This window comes from Balaenoptera acutorostrata, chromosome 12, assembly GCF_949987535.1.
Source record: "Balaenoptera acutorostrata chromosome 12, mBalAcu1.1, whole genome shotgun sequence".
NCBI lineage: Eukaryota > Metazoa > Chordata > Mammalia > Artiodactyla > Balaenopteridae > Balaenoptera > Balaenoptera acutorostrata.
In genome coordinates, this window is record NC_080075.1 from 8,802,437 (window position 1) to 8,821,094 (window position 18,658).

At 56.6% G+C, this 18,658-nt stretch overlaps 1 protein-coding gene across 10 annotated transcripts in view; it reads right to left on the reverse strand.

Annotated features, from left to right (window-relative positions):
* INPP4A (inositol polyphosphate-4-phosphatase type I A) overlaps nucleotides 1–18,658 on the reverse strand; it is a 126,703-nt gene that overhangs the window by 14,186 nt on the left and 93,859 nt on the right. For 5 of the 10 annotated variants that reach the window (XM_057558119.1, XM_057558118.1, XM_057558117.1 and 2 more), the window contains 9 exons: nucleotides 16,873–17,056; nucleotides 15,414–15,632; nucleotides 14,375–14,618; nucleotides 10,819–10,851; nucleotides 6,397–6,569; nucleotides 5,445–5,568; nucleotides 4,591–4,717; nucleotides 4,158–4,298; nucleotides 1,840–1,937 (listed from right to left, as the gene is read on the reverse strand). In XM_057558119.1, the coding sequence (XP_057414102.1) occupies nucleotides 1,840–1,937; nucleotides 4,158–4,298; nucleotides 4,591–4,717; nucleotides 5,445–5,568; nucleotides 6,397–6,569; nucleotides 10,819–10,851; nucleotides 14,375–14,618; nucleotides 15,414–15,632; nucleotides 16,873–17,056 (1,343 nt within the window). The remainder of the gene's footprint in view (nucleotides 1–1,839; nucleotides 1,938–4,157; nucleotides 4,299–4,590; nucleotides 4,718–5,444; nucleotides 5,569–6,396; nucleotides 6,570–10,818; nucleotides 10,852–14,374; nucleotides 14,619–15,413; nucleotides 15,633–16,872; nucleotides 17,057–18,658) is intronic. The other 5 variants (XM_057558123.1, XM_057558122.1, XM_057558120.1 and 2 more) reach the window with 2 other exon arrangements.

Sequence of the window (18,658 nt, forward strand, 5' to 3'; positions counted from 1 at the left end):
CAGAAGCCTGGGATTTTCAAACACCAGGACCACCAGAGGAGAAGAGAAGACCCTCGAGGTCACATCTACAGAAAACAGCCAGGGGGCCTGAATCTGCAAATCACCACCAACTGTGGGATGCAACTATGCGTCCATTTCCACCGCACAACCTCCCCGGTGCATGCAGGATCCCACGCCAACCACTTCACGCTGCTGCTCGGTGCCCAGCACCACGCTGCTCCGGGGACCGGGCCAGAGGGCTTGGCGTGTGACGGGGGCTGTGGGGACCCAGAGGCCGCGAACCAGCGCCTCCTGGAGGAGACGCACGACCTGACCTCCGGCCCAATTAGCGACACTGGCGCCCCAGCAGACCTGGGGGCACTCGCTGGTGGGCCTCACGGACGGGCGTAACTGCTGGGCTGAGGGCCAGGCGGGCTGCGGCACCCCCAGCGTCCTGGGCCGTGGGCAGTGCTACTGGCTTTTGATCCCGCAGGCCTCACCCTTCCCGGGCCTGTACCCCCGGGGCCACTTCACGTCTCCCGGGGCTTTGCCTCACTGGAAACTGCCGCCCTCCAAAATGTCGAGCACAAGTCTCCCCCTTCCTGACCACAAGGCTCCTGATCCCCCAGCGTGGCCCTTCCGTCTCAGGGCACCCTAGCCGGGGGCTGGCCCAGCACACGCTCCTGTCCCATCAGTCCAAGCCTGGGCAGCTGGCACTGTCCCCGCCTCCAGAGCAGTCGGAAGGTGGGCGTTGGCCACAGGCCACTTGGCCTGACCCAGATTCCTTGGGGGACCTGCCCTCCATGCCTCAGTGTCACTATATGTCAAATGGGTATGAAACCAAGCCCACCTCCCAAGGGTGCTGTGGGATCAGTTAGATAATTCATGGGAAGTGTGTAGAAGGCCTGGCACGTGCAAGGACTTGACAAATCTGTCACTGGTCACTATGATCACTGTGGAAGAACATGAGGATGACTCAGTATCTGGGATCCTGAGAGCCCAGGTGCCATGACCTTCAGCTGAGTCCTCAGAAAAGCATTTTACTGACCTCTTAAACATCATTGCTTTCGAGCTTGGTTGCAGCACACGGGGGTCACCCGGGGAGTTTCTAAACCTCCCGAGGCCGAGGCCCCACCCCCTACACTCTGAGCCGGGCCCCTGGCAAGAGGATTTTCCCAGGTTCCCCAGTGAATTCTGATGTGTGGTCAGGGCCAGAGCCTCAATGGCTCCAACAGCACCCGTCCCAAGCCTCCTTCACAGCCGCCAAACCCAGTGCTGGGCTCATGCCCTCAGTTCATGGGGAGACTGAGGCCCCCCGCCCGAGCTCCTGTGCCCACACCATGTCCCCCGACTCGCTCGCGGGCCCCGACCTGGCCCTGCAGGATCTCCGGTCCTGCCGTCCTCTGGCATCTCGCAGGCTTGTTTTTCTAGCCCCTTCGCTCGGGCCTTTAAGACCCTTCCATCCCCCGCGCTCCAGGTGTGTTTCCCGCCTCCCCACGTGCCAGCCCTCAGTCCCTGCCGGCCTCCGGCCACTCGAGGCTCTGCGGCGTGGTCGCCCACCCGCCCCGCCGCAGCCTCGCCACACGGCAACTGTGAGATGCCCCTCAGGCACCAGCGGGGCCCCTTGGCGCTGCGCCCACCTGGCCCCGCCTCCACACGAGCCCTCCCCAGGGTCTGTCCTCAGCCCCTTCGTGTCTTGCACGGTGACCTCGGGCACGAGAGCAGCCGACCACACTGGTGACAGGGCGGGAAGCAGGGGAGGGTCAGCAGCAGCACCGGGAAGGTCGCTAAGCAAACCCCAGACCCCACAAGGGACAAAAGACAGCGGATGGAGACCGGCCGTAGTGAAGAAGTACTTACAGTCCTCTGGCAAAACTTCCTTAAACTGCTCGAAGTAGGAATTTAACCGCACCAAGCTCTCCACGTTGATAACTTCTTGTAAAGATGTGTCGCCAAACCTTCGGAGGTCACAGGGGGACACCGTTAGTTGGCTAATGTCGCTTTCTTCTAGCGCCACGGTGACTGCGTTAAAGGTAACGATGTCGATTCTCTCGATCCTTATGGCGCACGTCTAGATTCTAAGCCACGTTCCTTCCCCCAAGCTTAAGGTCCTCTCTCCCGTGTTGGTGACAAGTCTGAATACGCTTCATGAGCAGGAACCCTGCGTGACTGTGACAGGCATGCCTGCGAGACACCCAGGCCCTTGGGCAGCCCCGCCGCGCGGCCCCGAGTCTCCGTCCTCCCACCCCGGAGGCGCCCGGGAGCGGGGCCGGCAGTGGGGCTCTGGCTGGGGAATCAGGACAGTCCCATCTTCCAATCGGAAGTCGCCCTGTTGCTGGATGACCAGACCCGACCAGCTGTTCCTGCTGGACGGAGCGCAGGGCCCCAGCCCTCCCCTCACCACACAGGGAGCCAGGCCCGCGGGGAGCCGGGAGGAAAGCCACCCGTGAGGAAGGCGCAGGTGCTCATGAAACACGCAGCCCTGGAGTCCCAGGCCTGGACGCACAGCCCCTCCACCACTTCCTGCCCAGCGACCTCCGTGCATGGCAGCCTCTTCACAGTCCCAAAGTCATCCCTTGGCGACAGGATGCCCTCCTGTGGATCCACCGCAACCCGACCACCCCTGATGCCCAAAATGGCTTTTTCTCCAGGCGCCTGCTCCCTTGACGTCGCCCTGGGACACAGGTGAGCTGGCCTTGTTTAGGAGCAGACAAGCAAGTAGAGCACAGACCCTGCTCCCCATGTCCCCCGTCCACTGCCATGTCCTCCGCCACCTGGCCCTCTACTCACTCCAATCTGGCCTGGCCTCAACCCTTTGCAGAAACCTTTCCAGAAACACCTTTTTCAGAAACCACTCTTGCAGTCAGGAACAGCAGCTGCCAGACGCAGGGAATGTTACCTCCTCCTGAGGACACCTCCTTGCTGGGGGCCCCGACGCTGCCCACTCTCCCTGAAGTGGGCACCTCACCTCTGGCCACACCTTCCAGATCTCTGCTTCCTGGGCTGGCGCCCTCAGCCTAAGGCCAGCTCCCCGACTGCCCCCAGCGTGACCCCTCTCCCGGTTAAGACCAGCTATTCACCACCCACCTAGAGGCCTGCTCTGTTCCTCTCCTCGTCACCTCTCACACCTGCCCTGCTGAAGACCACGTCTCGGCTCTCCAGTCTGTCCCTTCCCATCTGCACCGCCCCTGCCTGATCCAGGTCACCGCCTCTGGCCTGGACTCTTCCCGACAACCCCCTCGTCACATCGGACCCCTCACATCTTTCCAGCACATGGCCGGCAGATGATCTTCTTCAGATGTGACTCTGATGGTGTCCTGTCCCACTGAAAGGTCCCCGACCGTGTGGGGAGGACCCTACACCTGGGGATCCATGGACGCTGACCACTGGGCTCAAAAGGCTCAACAGGAATACGGCATATCGTCCTGGAGACCAAGCGTCCTTAACAGCAAGTACTTTAAGACACCTTTTAGTTCTAAAACACACAGATCACATGCATGTAATGACGTGACAGGAAAGGTTTTCACGTACCAGTAGAAGGTCATTAGAAGCTACACACACCCAATCCCCTCCTCCACTCCAACACCTGCACACACTCTTGCACACGTGGGCACACGTGACTCTTCCCTGCTGCCTGGCAGGTGACCCTGGAGGAGTTTACGAGGCGCAGGCCTTTAGGACCAAGGTGTGGCTCTATGCCTGGCATCCAGGCCTCTCCGTCCTCACCCCTGCCCGCTGCAGCCTGCTACCTGAGCCTCCAGCCCCACGTGGCTTCTCCCCACCTGCCTTTGTTCAGGCTCCTTGGCCTGGGACGCCAGGTCTCTCCTCCACCTCCTCATATGACCAACTCCCACTTACTCTTTAAAACCCACTTCCAGGAAGCCCTCCCAGACCCTCTGAGACCTCACTAGGGCCCCTACTCCCTGCACTCATCGTAATCCTCGCAGCCACATGTCCCTGCTGCCAGCCCAAGTCTCTCGAGGACACGGACCTCGTCTGTTCATCTTGGTGTTCCAGCACCAAAGACGAGCCCGGTGTGTGGCTGAACTTAAAGGAAGGAGGGATATAACAAAGTCCACGTGGCCCTCGGAGCCCGAAGAGGACTAAGCACACCCTCTCTAGCAGCTCAGCGACCGACGGACGCAGCCCCTGGCCCACAGAGGTGGCCCGGCACGCACCTCTCGGCCAGCGTCTGCTGCTCGTTGATGCCCACGTTGAAGAGCACGGGCTGCACCCGCAGCAGCATCCCGCTCTGGATCTCCCGGGGCAGGGCGTCAAACAGGGGGCCCGGCAGGGGGATCCGCACGTTAAAGCCGTCCCTGAAACGCAGAGCAAGAGGAGGGTAAGGCCTGCGACAGCGAGATGGGACATGGCGAGCAAGGAGGGGAAGGCCCCGCTGGCCTCAGGACGGGACAGCAGCCCGGCCCGGCTCGGAGATCTCCCAGCTGCTGGTCGCCGACCTGTACAGGGCTGTGAAATCAATGTAGCCGGCTGGGACGAGCGTTTCCAGCTGAATAAAACGGAATAAAGCAAAAATGAAACGTGCATCACATGTGATGAACACAGATTAAAACACTGCCCTAGTTCTGGGAATCAGAAAAACATTTCTACCGATTTCCTGTGATGACGGGCAGCATGTCGGTTGACGCATTAGAAGTGGCCTGAGTGACTTTGAAGGTCACGTTCCTCAAGTCCATGATCCCAAGGCTCATGTCCTCCAGCATAGCCAGCTCCTCCCCTGGAGGCAAGAGAGGGAAAGGGCTGTCAGGCAGAGGGGACCTGCGCTCTCCCCTGGACTCGGCGTGGCCACGGAAGGACAGCGATGAGCTCAGGGTGGAGGGACGAGGCAGTGAGAGCTGGGGGGAAGCTGGCCAAGTGCCTCACTTCTCCGTGCGTAAAGCCCACTACTGAAGTCCTATGGCCGCGCTAAAAAGCGCAGCTGGTGCAACCACGCCTCGTAGTTCCCAGCCCTTTCCTGGCGAAGGGAGGGGTGGGGGACCTACACGTGGGAACCTCAGAAGGCAAAGCCGGCTCTTTAGGTGCTGTGATCTTTCCCTATTCTTTAGATCTTTTGATATTTCTTCAATGTCTTAGAACTCCAAAGATGAACAGATACTTTAAAAAAATTAATCGTTTTTACCTTCTAAGAAGAAATAAACAGAAAACGAAGGTGAGGAGAAGAGAGCATTTATAAGACAATTTGGAAATATCAACATTTTTAAATACTCCTACTGTTTGACCCAGCAACTTGCCTTCTAATAATTTAGTGGGTGCAGAAATGGGCCACAAGCGGGTGTGTGTGTGTGTTTAACTGTGTAGGACTTTTTTTAGTTCTTTGTCACCTATCGGGGTATGTTTGGATACATTTTAATCAGTATGTGTTACCTGTGTGTCAGAAAACCACTCAGGGAGATGAGAGGGGGTCACACACGGAGGCTCTCACAACCCCAGCCCAGGCGGCTCACCGTAGGTGCTCAGCAAGCTCTCAAACTGGGCGAGCAGCCCGATGGTGTAGAGCTGCCGCAAGAAGCCGTCGTCGTGCAGGCAGTTCCTCAGCTTGATGATGAAGCCACAGATGAGCGCGGTCAGCTGCAGGGGACAGACACCGCCTCACCTCGCGCCTGGCCCACCCCGGTTCCTGCACCCGCGCTGCTCTGCCTGCGGCGGCCCCTCGCCCTCGGGGCCTGGGACCAGGAGTGCAGAGGCCACGGGAGGGCTCGCTTCCAAAGGTCGGTCTGTTTTTGGTTCAGCTTCCGACCCGACCTTGGGGTCACTCCTGGGCCAGAACCTTCTGGAAGCCCAGAATTATTTCCCCATGGTGAAAGGAAGGGCCTCTATGCCCACAGATCCAGATCAGCACCGGCTGGAAAGCGGGGTGCTCACGACGAGGGGCAGGAGTGGAGAACAGGTCCCTCCGCGAGTCTCCTGGGCAAAGGTGTCCCGTGCACACCCCCCGCCTCGCGGGCACAGGAAGCCGCACAGAACCCACCGAGCCTCTGCCACCGTTCACTCTGCTAATCAGATTACTGGCATCTGAAAACTGGTGATGCTCATTTAAGCTCTTCCCTCCTCTGAAGGGAAATCGAAATCACCAGAACAGAGTTGTGCCTGAGCAGGCCTAATACCTGCTGCTTTATAAACCAGAAAACAGATTGCGCGTCTTCCCTCAATGAACTCCTCTGCAGGGAAAAACAAAGGTGGCACCAGGGCCGGTGTGAGCCCAGGCTCCTCGGGGCAGGTTCCCGGGGAGCAGGCGTGAAGCCGGACCCTCCTGAGCACCTGCGATCCAGCAGCTCCCCTCCCCCTCCCTCCAAGGCCGACACCCAGGCCTCAGGCCACACGGGCAAAGCCACAGGCGGGAGGGCACAGCGCCACGCTGGTTTCCTCAACCGGCACAAGAGGGACAGGTGCACCTACCGTCTGGCAGAAGACCACGTCGCGGCGGTACTGCAGGCCCAGGAAGGTGGCGATGGTGGGCGCGCTGTCCTGCATGAGCAGGAAGACCATCGCCTTCTTGGCCTTGTCGCTCATCATGGCCACGCAGTCCGTGAGGGTGGTCAGCAGGGGGTACAGGGCTTCGCTCCACTCACCTGGCACGAGGGGCGGTCGGCTGAGAAGGCGGCACTTCGAAGGCCCCCGGCCCCCAGTCCCGCACCGGCCCTGCCACCCAGCCTGCCCCTCCCGCCTCCGCACGGCCCAGAAGTGGCGCCAAGTTCAGCCCCAGTCTCTGCCCTCCTAGCCTGCAGCTTCTCCAGCAAACGCACCATCAGCCCTCCTCGGGGACCGCTGACACCCCCTCTGGGGACTCTACACACTCACGGCCCCACCTGTTCCTTTCAAGGAAGACGACAGCGAGCTCTGGGAGTCACGACTCAGCAAGAGCACACCGTGTCTGCGGAGGCCAGTGCCTCCCCGGCACCGCCGTCCCTCGCGGGGTACCTGCTGTCTGGCTTCTCTGATCCAGGTGGCGAGGCAGAGCCCCGGGCCTCCAGAGCAAAGCCAACCCAGCCTGGCTGAGCCTTTGTGCAGTGGGCACAGGCCCCGCCCACGACTGTGGAAGGACCCTCCCGGGCGCTGCGTCTGTAGCCGCAGCCCTCAGTGTCCCTGCCTCCTGCGCTTCCTTCCCCGCCGCCACCTTCCTGCCGGACTCCCTCTATTCCTGGCTTAGTGGGGTTTTCCTATTTTTGGAATATAAGGAAACTTTGACCCTGAACCAAAACAACTTTTAAAAAATAGAACCTCAGGGGAGAAAAACAGAGTGAAAGGTATTTTTAGCTTTGGCTCTTTTTGGTCCTTCCTATTTAAAGACATTTAGAAGAGAAAAGACATGCCCCCATCAGTTATATTTTTTTAACAGGCCACCAAGCCCAGAAGTAGGCACTAGATCACCACCACTGGGTGAGCCCACCCGGAGCGCGGCAGAGGCAGTGGTGTGCAGCCCCGGCAGGGCACCCTCCTAGGACGGGGTGCGGGTCACAGGATGCCCGTGGCCGTCGCCCCACTCAGGACAGGCCCTGGCCTCGTGAGCAGTGCAGCTGCTAGGATGGTCAGCTCCGTCTCAGATAAACAGAATCTTAAAAAGAGAGAAGGGAGCTGTGGCTCTGCTCTCTCAAACTGTGTGCTTCACGCTTTGTTGAGAAACAAATTCAGAGAAACGCCTAAAACCTACAGAAGGACTTCCCTGTACTCAGTGTTTGGTCAACGCAGATTTTCAAGTCTACACAGCCATTCAAACTTTGGAAATGATCTAAGTGTATATGCAGACACGCTGTACGTGGACAGGGGTTTCTATCGGTAATGGAAAAAAGCAGGCTTAAATTTAGAAAGTCTACAGCAGAAAGGTCGTAGCAAATAAATCACAGTGACAAAGAACCCTGCACGGAGGAGTGAAAAATGTGAGTCCCAGGCCCCGGCTGCCACTGAGCAGTGGTGGGTGAGCCGCGGGCAGGTCCCCTGACCCCTCAGCCACGGGGGCCCTTCGCGGTAAAATGGGATGACTGTAGTGGATAATAGCCACGTCTTTCTTCCTCTAAAATTCTCAGAGACCATGTTTTTGTTTCTTTGAAGAACTCTGTTGAATCCATGTCAATTATATTCAACAACTGTCAAAAAAGGCCAATGGGCATTAAGTTTTAATAGCCAAGTAGTTTGGGGAAAGGTAGGCAGTCATTAAGACTATTCTTCACCTCAGAAGTAAACACTCTTAGAGCAAGTGTTGCCAATTTTACTTTCTTTTCCACTTAACATGAATATATATATGTAATTAATATGCAAATCATGATCATTTTAACCTGAAAATGATCAGAATATACAAGTGGTCTTATTTGACTGAGCAAGCCCTCTGCATACAATTTTTGACTCTGCCTACTTCTGTTTAAACAAAATCCACATAAGAATGACTTAGTTTTGCTGAATTAGAGAAAAAAAAAAAAACAACAAACCAAACCAAAAAAAAAAAGACACTGAAAAAAACTGTAGAATTGGAAGAATGGTTAAAAAAAGCACTCAGAGTTTGTTCCGGAGAAGAGATGTGGCGCTGGGCGGGAGCTGAGCCTGATGTCCGCCCAGAGGAGGGCTCAGCCGTGCCTGGAGGGCGCCGGAGTTCAGTGGGAGCATCAACCAGCCCTTAAGTCAATACCTGTGAGTGCCTCGCTCTCTGTTCTCTCACTTAATCCACGGAGACAGGACTAGTAATACGGGTACGGAAACAGCCTCAGAAAGGCTAAGTGTCTTCCCAGACACACAAAAGGAATGGCCACTTGTACACACATCTGCCTACGCAGCGAACAGTCGCTGGGGATAATACATTTTGGGTCAACACGAGGGGAAACCAAACTTCAAAACTTCCAAACAAAATAAATTTCAGGGACAGTGACGAGACTTCTACCAGAAGCTAGTTAAGTACGGGTGTCTGGGGCGTTAGGGTTGGTGAAGGGGTTCACTCTGCCTCCCACATCGAGAAAAGTCTGGCTGTGAACAGAACACCAGCAACTAAGCAGCGTCCTTGGTGTGGAGCTGATTCCCCTTGTGGGACAAGCCCCTGACCTCACTGCTCACCTGTAACGTTCACTGATGGTGGTCAGTCCAGGACTGTGCTACTTTAGGTAGCCTTGCTTTTGTGTATTTTTTTTTTCTCATTAATAGGGGAGGGAAAGGAGAAAGTAGGGAGAGAGAGAGAGAGAAAATGCACGTGTTCTAACTCAGACTAAATACAGCTCTGTGGGAAAAGCTAAAGGAACCCTTGGCAGGGGACCTTTTAGTCCATCTGACATCAACTGTGGACAAGCCACCAAAGCTTCTGGAAGTGACAGAGCTCACAGAAGATGAGGAGAGCTGTACAAGCCAGGCTGCCTGAGTGCTGCCTGGGAACCCACTAGACCTCCCCTCAGCTCTACAAACTGCAGGGCACGCAGAGCCGAGGAAAGCCCCAAGCTGCCTCGGGCCAGGGTCATGAGGCTGCCACCCCGTTTCCTGGCCTTAACTGCTGGGGACGGTCACCGCCACGGGGCTCGGGGGAGACGGCGCAGCGAGAAGGCACCGACCTGTCCTGCAGGCAAGCTGGGGGGACTGGGAGTCCAGAGGCAGGTGGGAAGGGGCAGCAGGCCCAGGCCAGGGGAGGTGCTGGGGAGGGCCCAGGGAACTGGAGCTGGAGACCTGCTCGTGACCAAACTAACGTTTCTGGAGAGAGAAACTGAGGGGCTGAAAGCAAACTGGGGAGGTTATGAGGTGCCCAGTCAGATTACCCACTGAAGAGCAAACGGGGTTCTGGAGTCACGGCCGTGAGCGGCGCTGAACCACCCGGTGCCGTGTGAGTGAGGGGTGCTCTGAGAGCTGACGGGAACAGGGCGGCAAATCCCACAATCACAGCTGGCTGCACCCGAGACTCAAGGCAGGTGGCCCGCTATGGCATGTTTACATGCAGTCAGAGGGCGGGATGTAATCCTCAGGCTGACTGGGTAGCTGTTTTTTGGAGTGTAAGAGGAAAAAAACCCACAACATCGTATTTGGGGGTCTCACGCTCCCTCTGGGAAAACCACAAGCCACATCCAGGAAATTCGATATGAACTAGAGCAGGGGTTGGCACATTTTTTCTGTAAAGGGCTGGACAGTAAACGTTTTAGGCTTTGAAGGCCACAGGGTCTCTGTCGCAACTACTGGACTCTGGCACTGCCCTAAAGCAGCCATGGACAGTACGCGAACGAATGGGCGTGACTTATTTCCAGGAAAATGGTATTTACAAGAGCAGGCGGTGGATGGGATTCACTCGGAGCCGTGGTTGGCCGACCCCTGAACTAGAGTTACAAACACTGATTTCTACATGCAAATGCAGTCAGAAAGATTCCATTTCTAGCACTAAGTCCACCTGAAGCCCACAGCAGTGCCTGACAGGAAGTCTAAGGCTGCAGCCAGACTCAGAAGAGAGGATGCTGTGTGATTACAATGCCACAGCATCTGGACGGCTGCCTCTTATCTGCCTCCCCCTCCATGGGATGCTCGCAAGTTCAGGTGAAATCACAGGAAGCGTCATGTACCACGATGTCCCTCTCTTAAGCAGGCCACCCACTGCAGGAAGCCTAACGCGCTCGTGGACACTGTCTGAAAAGGGTTTAGGACGGGAAAGTGACAGAAACGCACGTGGCAGCCTGCTTCTGGCCACAATTCCGGCCCGACGGGCCCCTCACCAAACCTAAGGAAAGTCGCTACGTCCCTCACAATGAGGAAACGCCTAAAATGTTCTCCTAACTCTGGGAGTACAAGGCGATCTTTGACAGCTTAGCTACAGACACGCCCTGAATACTAAGAAGACATCTGCAGAAGCCTTGAGCGGAAACCACGTACCTGGGCTGGACTCTTCAGGAGGGGGACTGCCATCTGCACAGAAATGGAGGGCGACACGGATGATTAAGGAGCGGCACACGGTTCAAACACGAGCAACTCAACGCTTAGAGCAACTGCAGCAGCAGCTGGCTAAACTGAGCCTCGGAGCAGAGGCCGGGGGCCTGCCTGCCTCCTCCCCGGGAGTCACGTGAAGGTGGTCGGGCTGCCTGGAGCTCACCGCCCGATCCACCGGCGCCAGCGTTCACGTTGCTGGTACTTCCACATGACACGCTCTTCGGGGAGAGCAGGTTAACGTGTCACAATGAGATAAGGCCCCCACGTCCATCCCATTGCATGTGCTGGAGCCCACGCTGGCTCACGACATCTGGAAGCAAACTTGCAGTGAGAGAGACTGACCAGTAAATCGAGCGTGCAGCTCAGAGCCCGCCGCCCTGACTGACTCTGGAGCCCGGGCTAAAGGTCGGCTGCTGAGATCCAAAAGGTTAGGGTCCAGTCATGAAACCCATATACCAAACACATGCATGCCAATCTTTACGATTAAGCCAAATACAAAACCTTTATGACTGAGGGAAGTCTAGAATTGGAACATCCCTCCAGGTCCCTCAAAGAATGCCAAGTTTAACTCAATTTCACCTACACTGAGTCACATCGGGAAGTACTCATTTCAATTTCTCTCCTCCCTTAAAAACTCTAAAATTCCTGGTTAACTGGGTGTGCCACCTGAAACAAACAAGTTTGAAAAGGGATCGTTTGGGCTAAAAGCTTATTTTATTTTATGTCTAAACTTTTCAGTTCAAAGAACATTTTAGGATCCTGAAACAGGTAGTTTCAGATCCTCAAGAATAACCAGAATCCGCTGAACGGAGACTTTGACAAGTTGGATTGTCCAGAAGGGCGGTGGCAGGGATCTTCTAATTGTCTTTGGCAACGACTTCTTAAACTGGCCAACGGGACAGAAAATAGAGCAAAATTAAAGGCCTCTGTGTGTTGAAGACTTCAGCGTCTTCACTAGAGCTCAAATATCCTGAGACTGCCTACTTCACAAAGAGGGAAGCCACCGTGGGGTGTGTGATGCACAGCGGTGACTGTTCAACATCTGTCTGGCTGAAATCAGAATTACCCCAGGCCTTGGAAAAATACAGATTTCTGCCTCTCCGTAACCCTTCCTCCAAGATCCCGAGTCTCTATGAGGAGAAGGGTCTAGAAGCCTGTTTTCATGATCTGCAGGGATCCCAAACTGCTGGGTTGGGACCATGCCTGAGAAGGGATCAGGGGTTCAACCCACTGGGTAGACTCATCTTTCAATCAAATGGGAGAGAGGGACCTCCTCTTAGATCACAGAGGCCCTTGAGATTTGATGACCACTGTGGACTGCTCCACACACATGCAGATTTTAGCACACAGTCTCAGGGGTACGCAGACCTGGGGTGCAACCCATAGATCTCAGGTTAAGAGGAACCTGGTCCAGGGTTTGAGGGACTCTTCGGGGATGAGGAGAGCATGAGAGAGTGTGTGGGGGAGCTAATGGAAGTCACCAAATCCTGACAGTTTGCAGGCGGGTCACGTGGGTGGAAAACCAGGAGGAGAGGGAGGCTCACGGAGCCTCTGTGGTCCCCGCTGCGGGGGACTGGTCAGTGGGTCCTGCGGAGCCCTGACCCCAGGCGGGGCTGAGGCGGGGCGACTCCTTGATGAAAGATGAAAACCAAGGACCCAGGACAGGGTAGAGAATTGGAATGAAAAGAGAGAACGCCTTTCAAAGAGGCATGGAGTTGTTCACAGGCAATAAATATGCTGGTGTGAACACAACCCGCCCATTAGGCCAAAACAAGTGCCCCAGGAACTGGGAAGGGCATCGGGAGTCACGACAGAGCCCAGCTCTGGCCCCTGAGGACAAGAGATTGAGTAAAACAAACGGCTCACAGCCTGGTGTTTCCCGATCCTCCCGATCATGCCGAGGTCTGAACGGCTTCCCGGCTGTGCTCAGATTTTTAAATTAAGGATCACGTGCAGGTAATTTAGAGGCATCTGGTTTCATAAGTTTCTTTTGCGCGCTGATCAGCAGAGTCAGACTCTCTCAAACGCTTCCTACTCCCATGAGCACAACAGAGCTCATCGGTACGGCACACACAGGTACAAGTCAAGCCCTAAATATCATAAATAAATGCTCCTTTAAATAACTTTAAAACTGCACTTAAATTTGTCTATATATTTGAACAATACGGGACGTGCCTAGAAAAAGAGGACATTTAAGTTATGAATGCAACAGTATATCCAGTTAAATAAACTATCTCCTGCATTAAAAAAAATCCAATCAGTAACCTTTTTTAAATCTGCAGAAAAATGTTTAAATTGCAAGCAAGACAATATTAAAAGAAAAATGAGCAACGAACTTTCAGAAATTGTTTTAAAGAAACACAATTTACAGTAAAAAAATGAGAGCACGAACAAAGACAAAACAGTTCCATGAACCAAACACAGGTTTGGGGAACTGAAAGTGGAACCCCTCACAGATGGCAGAGTGGAGGACGCGGACACCGGGGAAACACAGGCTCAAGTGAGAGCGCACCCTGGGCACAGACTGCAGGCAGACTGGAGGCGGAGGGCGTCTGACAAACCAAAGGAGGATTTACCAGGAGGCTCCGACAGGGAGCGAGACCCTGCCTTGAATGAGAGCTGCCCGGTTCAGAAATGACGAGTCCCGCTGCCAGCGGCCCATCCCTGGCCCAGCTGGGCCTTAACCCGCCCAAAGAGGGGCAAGGAGGCAGCGGCAGCAGCTGGATCTCAGCTGCCCGGCGCACAACCCCACCAGCTCTTACAGGGAAAGGCCAGAGCTGCAGGGACCAGGGACCCGCGGGTTCAGAAGGCACGTGGCCCCCAGCTGTAAGGCGACAGCGGGGCAGAGCGTCTGGTCATGCCCCGTGTCTCCGCAGGCAGCAGGCTGTTTCTGAAGCGTGCCGCTTCACGCCAGCGTCCTGCCGTCTACCGAGAGCCCCACCTTGGAGGTGGCGCCGAACAGAGGAACCTGACTGACGCCCCCAGACGTGGGAGCGCCGCCCACCCTCTGACTGGGTTATGAGCAAGGCCCAGGGCAGCAGGCCTCTGCCGGATAAAAGCGCGCCCAGCCCGTGACAACCAGCCTTTCCAGACCAGTCCGCTGGGCCTGCCACCAGCTCTCATCCAGAGAGAGCTGCACGCCTCACCTTTTCCTCGATGACTGACACGGTAAGCAATCTCACAAGAAAGGCATCTACCGTTCGGCCTCCTTCGGGTTCCCGGATTGGCTGACAAACCAGAAAAGCCCAGGAGCCCGACCCTCCCGGACGCGGCAGCGTGAGCCGGCAGGGCCCTGAGGTCCGGCCTTCGCCGCGCCTGCAGGCTCACACGCGGGTCCGCAGCCTTGAAGGCTCGAGAGCCCCGCCCCCGCTGCCCTGGGTGCCGCGACACCCCCTCTGCTGAGCGGCCTCCCTGCAGTCTGCGTGGCGGGCGTAGAGTTAGAGACACACACGGACACACGGACAGCGCTCGAGGCGGCGGTGGGAAGCGGGTGCGTACGCACGTGTGGTCGGGTGAGGGCGGCATGCGGCGGGGGGGCGTGGTGAGGGGGGCGTGTCGCAGAGGGGGTCCTCCAGTCGGATCCAGTAGGCCTGGCTGCCCCGGTTACCTTTCCTGCCCGCGCAGCTGCCGGCGCCGGGGAGGCCGTGGTCGCAGCCCTCGCCCCGCAGGCGCTCCCGCTGCAGCAGCTTGTCTGCCCGCTGGATGATGCACTCTAGGCTCTTGTCCACGTTCAGCCACACCTTCTCCTGGCGGACCCAAGGGGCGCGGGGTCAGCTCTCCCAGCGGGAGACACGGGGCAGGAAGCAGAGCCCGCCCCCCGCACCGACCCCCCCCGGGCGCCGTGCCCACTGAGACCCCGCAAGACGCAGAGGGCGAGACAATTCGAGTTCCCCGTTAAAGCTGCATCTGCTTTTCCAAAGGCAAGTCAGTGCCCCGTGGGCATCAGTTTTGAAGTTTGTGGGACGTCTGCTAGCCGCTGTCCTGGAGGCCACTGTGGGCACGAGGGCCACGGGAGCACCCTCGTCCCCTCCTCCCTCCCAGCAGCCCTCGTACAAACGCCGCAGGAGACTGAGGTCTTCTGGACGGAGGCGGAGGCGGTGGATCGCTCAGCATGGGGGAGGGGGGGTCCCTGCAGAAACTCAGGCAGCACTCAGGACACCAGGGCAGGCCTGGGGGAGCGCGCTGCTGCCGCCGGTAATCCGGTGCCCCCAGGACGACACCGCCGAAGAACAGCCCCAGCAAATGACAAACACGAGTCCCTGACGTGTCACTCCCTCCAGGGGCAGACCCTGCGCTCAGAGCCCACCCTGCGAAAGCAGCATCGTGACGGGATGTCAGGGCAGCGTCTCCCAAATCCTCACCCAGCTGCCCAGCACCTCAGCTCCCACATCTCCAGAAGGACGTGGCCCCGGAAGGGCTGACGGCCAGCGGAGGCCGAGGAGGCCGGGCCCAGGCTGGGCCCGACCCCTGCGAGGGAGCGAGGCCTCGCATTTTCCGGGCCGACTCGGCGGCCGGGCGACGGGCGAGGGCGGCAGACTCACCCACTCCTCCTCGTGCCAGTCGACCTGCAGAGAAGACCGGCTGTTCCTGCCCGACCACCGGGCCGTGAGGGTGTCCTGGTCGTTCCTCAGCATCACCTGCTCCTCCTCAGTGGAGGTGGGCGAGGCCTTGGAGGCGATGTAGTCGGGCCGGGCCGCCTTCAGCCCGTGGATGGAGGTGGCCAGCAGCTTGCAGTCGCACACGGTGACCAGCTGCCGGGTCTGCAGGGACACACGCGCACCTGGCCGCTGAGCACCCAGGTGGGGCTGCGGGGCCCGGCCTCTCAGAGCGCCCAGCCCGCCCCCCTCTGCCCTCCTGCACGGTGCCAACACCCCAAGCGCTGCAGCCCTCGGGACGTCCGAGGTTAAAGGCTGCCGCACGACAGGCCCGGCTGAACCTCAGCAAGAATTTCCCACAGAAGCCTGGAGAACGCAAGGAGGACAACAGAGAGGCCAAGAAGCCTCTGACATTCTTGGACCCCGGCCAGCCTCTGAGCCTGACATGGCTGGAGGAGGGGCCCGGGGTGAGCCCAGTGCCAGCCTTCACTGGCTTCCCGGGCTGTCCCTCCATCCCAGGGCACAGGCCTCACTTCAGTTTAACCGCTGAGGTCTTATGTTTCATATCTAATACCTGAAGCCCCGGGCAGCAGGATTCCTGGCATAGCACTTGCGGTTCTGGGGAATTCTGCACGCAACAGCGGCTCTGTGGCTCAGAATTTGACATCTGACAACGTCACCTTTATTTTATGAGTGGATTTAACCCCCGGCTCTCAGTCTTTTTACTGCGCAAACACACGGGAAGGATACAAGACATTCGGACGGGGAAAAGCAGCTCATCCCAGTGAAGCAGGTGTGAGTGGGGAAGTGTGACCAGAATCTGTGCCTGCACATGTGTGTGCTTATGGGCACGTGTGTGTTTGGCAGAGGCACGTATGTGGAGAGAGACACTGAGTCATGTGAAAAAGCATCATCCGTCAATTTTTAATCAGGATCAGATGACAGTTAATTAGAAGCTGGTTTGTGGACTATATATAAGCCAATGAAATTATACTGTTCTTATCTTATGTGTGTATAATAATTCAGTTTCTTTTTTCGAACTGTGAGTACAACAGAAATGTGGCCCAAAATGTGCTGAGTAGGCAGTCACTAAGGAAGCAGAGGAACTGTCCCAGCTTCCACAGGACCCCCGTGCGCTCCCTGGAAAGCCAAGTGCATGAAGCCACGGCTGAGGCTCCTGAGCTCCGGGCTCTGTCGCTGGTCTGCCCCCATCCAGCTCTGTGACCACGGGCCAGTCACCAACCCCCGCCCCAGGCCTTGGTGGGAACAGGGTCTGAAGTCAGACCTTCAAGGTCATCCCAATGTCACCATTTGTGTGGACAGCTCTAGGCACACATGAGGTGTCCAGGGGTTTTCAGAAACCCAAGGGACCCCCACCCACCTGCAGCAGAGTAGCCTCTCCTACCTTGTCTGCTAAGATGGCGAGTGTTCTTTCGAGGCCAGTGGCAGACCTGTCCTTAGCCGCCCTCGAGAGCCGCTCTGCATAGTAACTCACTTGGGTTTTCAGGGTGTTGATCTGGGCGATGATCTCCTTGGCTCTGACGATGTCCTGTGGTATGTAGATGATGGACTGACAGCTGGATGACGTACTAAAAAGGATGAGAACAGCTTCTAAGGGGTTCTCCCCATCGATGGGGATAGCAGCACCTCCCCGCCCCTGCCCACAACCAGCACGAGGTGAAGCCTCCTGTTACTCAGGGGTGTTTCCCAGGCTAGGCTAGTTGCTGATGGCCACGAGGAAATCTCAGGAGATCCGTTCTGTTTGTACAGCAGAGGCTTGAAATGTTAAAATACAATTAAGTCTTTTATCCATATTTGCATGTATCTGTATTTTTACTGTGTTTCTACCTGTGTGTACAGATGCTGAACCCAGTAGTTACCTGGATGCTCATAATCTTTCACCTAAGAACCTCTTCTGTCAGTTTTTAAGCAGTACCTGAGTGGAGACCTGCTGACACCAGAGTGGTTCACACCGCAGTGAAGGGAGACTGCAGTAGGGGGCTGGACTTTGCCAAAAGAAACCTGTCTTTTCATCTGGCCAATCAGGACTTCAAACTTTCTGTGCACAGACCCACACCCTCCCTCGTGTGTCTACCCTAGCAAGTCCCCAGAAAACTGGGCTTCCATCCTCTCTCCCCTGCTCCGGGACTCCCCTGCTTAAAAATTAATGTTCCATCAGATGAAGGGGGCATGGAGAACATGCCGAACTGGAGGCCAGGCCTGGACGCCTCACTGGCTTTGAAAACCAGTCCTTCCCTCGTCCCCCCCTCCCTGCCACCGAGCAGCATGTGCATCTTGGGATCGGATGTCAGAGCTACTGCCCGGCACAAACACCAGCCTCTGGGGATCCAACTCCACGTCCCTGGCTTCGTGGGACCTTCTAGATGGGGATGGTAAATTGCATGTCTCTTAGCTAAGATCCCCAATCAACCCAATATTATAAGTTTATTTTTCAGACTACCTGAGAAAGCTGAGGGAAACAGGGAGAAGTATAAGGCACCCATCCTTCATGTAAGGAGGGGCCCTGACTGGTCCCCTCGAAGAGCTACCCTTTGAGTTTAGGGGAAGAGGGAGGACCACACCCTCCACTGCTGCCCCTGGAGGTGAGGGTCACACGGGAGGACTGAGCCCTTTCCCTGCTGGGCTCTTTCCAGGGTAACCCGAAGCTGGGTCACCAAGAAACCGCCCTGCCCATTCCCCTGACGGACTATGGGGTAAACATGCAAAAACAAAAACCGAAGCACCCCAGAAAAAACAACACCCCAAGCCCAGACACCACAGTGAAAAACGATGGAGTTGCCAGAAGCCCATGCAGCAGGCTGCGGTTAAGCCTGCACAGCACGAGGTGCACACGCTGCTTTCCAATCTGCAATCACTGCCAAATGAATAGCTGCCGTTTAAGACAATTGAGTCTTAGGAATACAATCTCGAAACGGGATTTTTAAAATTTATTCTTCCCAGGAGCCAATATTTAGAGAACACACGTAACGTGTGCTGCACGTACACGTACACGTGTGTATGGAGATGGGTGTGTTCTCTTCAGCAAATACAAAGCCTCCGACAAGCGGGACAGAAAGCATCACCCCACTCACTGTGTGTGCCCACAGATCCTGTTAGTAACACGGGAAGAACGTGGCGGGAGTGAGAAAGGATACACTTCAAAGAGCTGCTGTTCATGGATGACCGTGAAC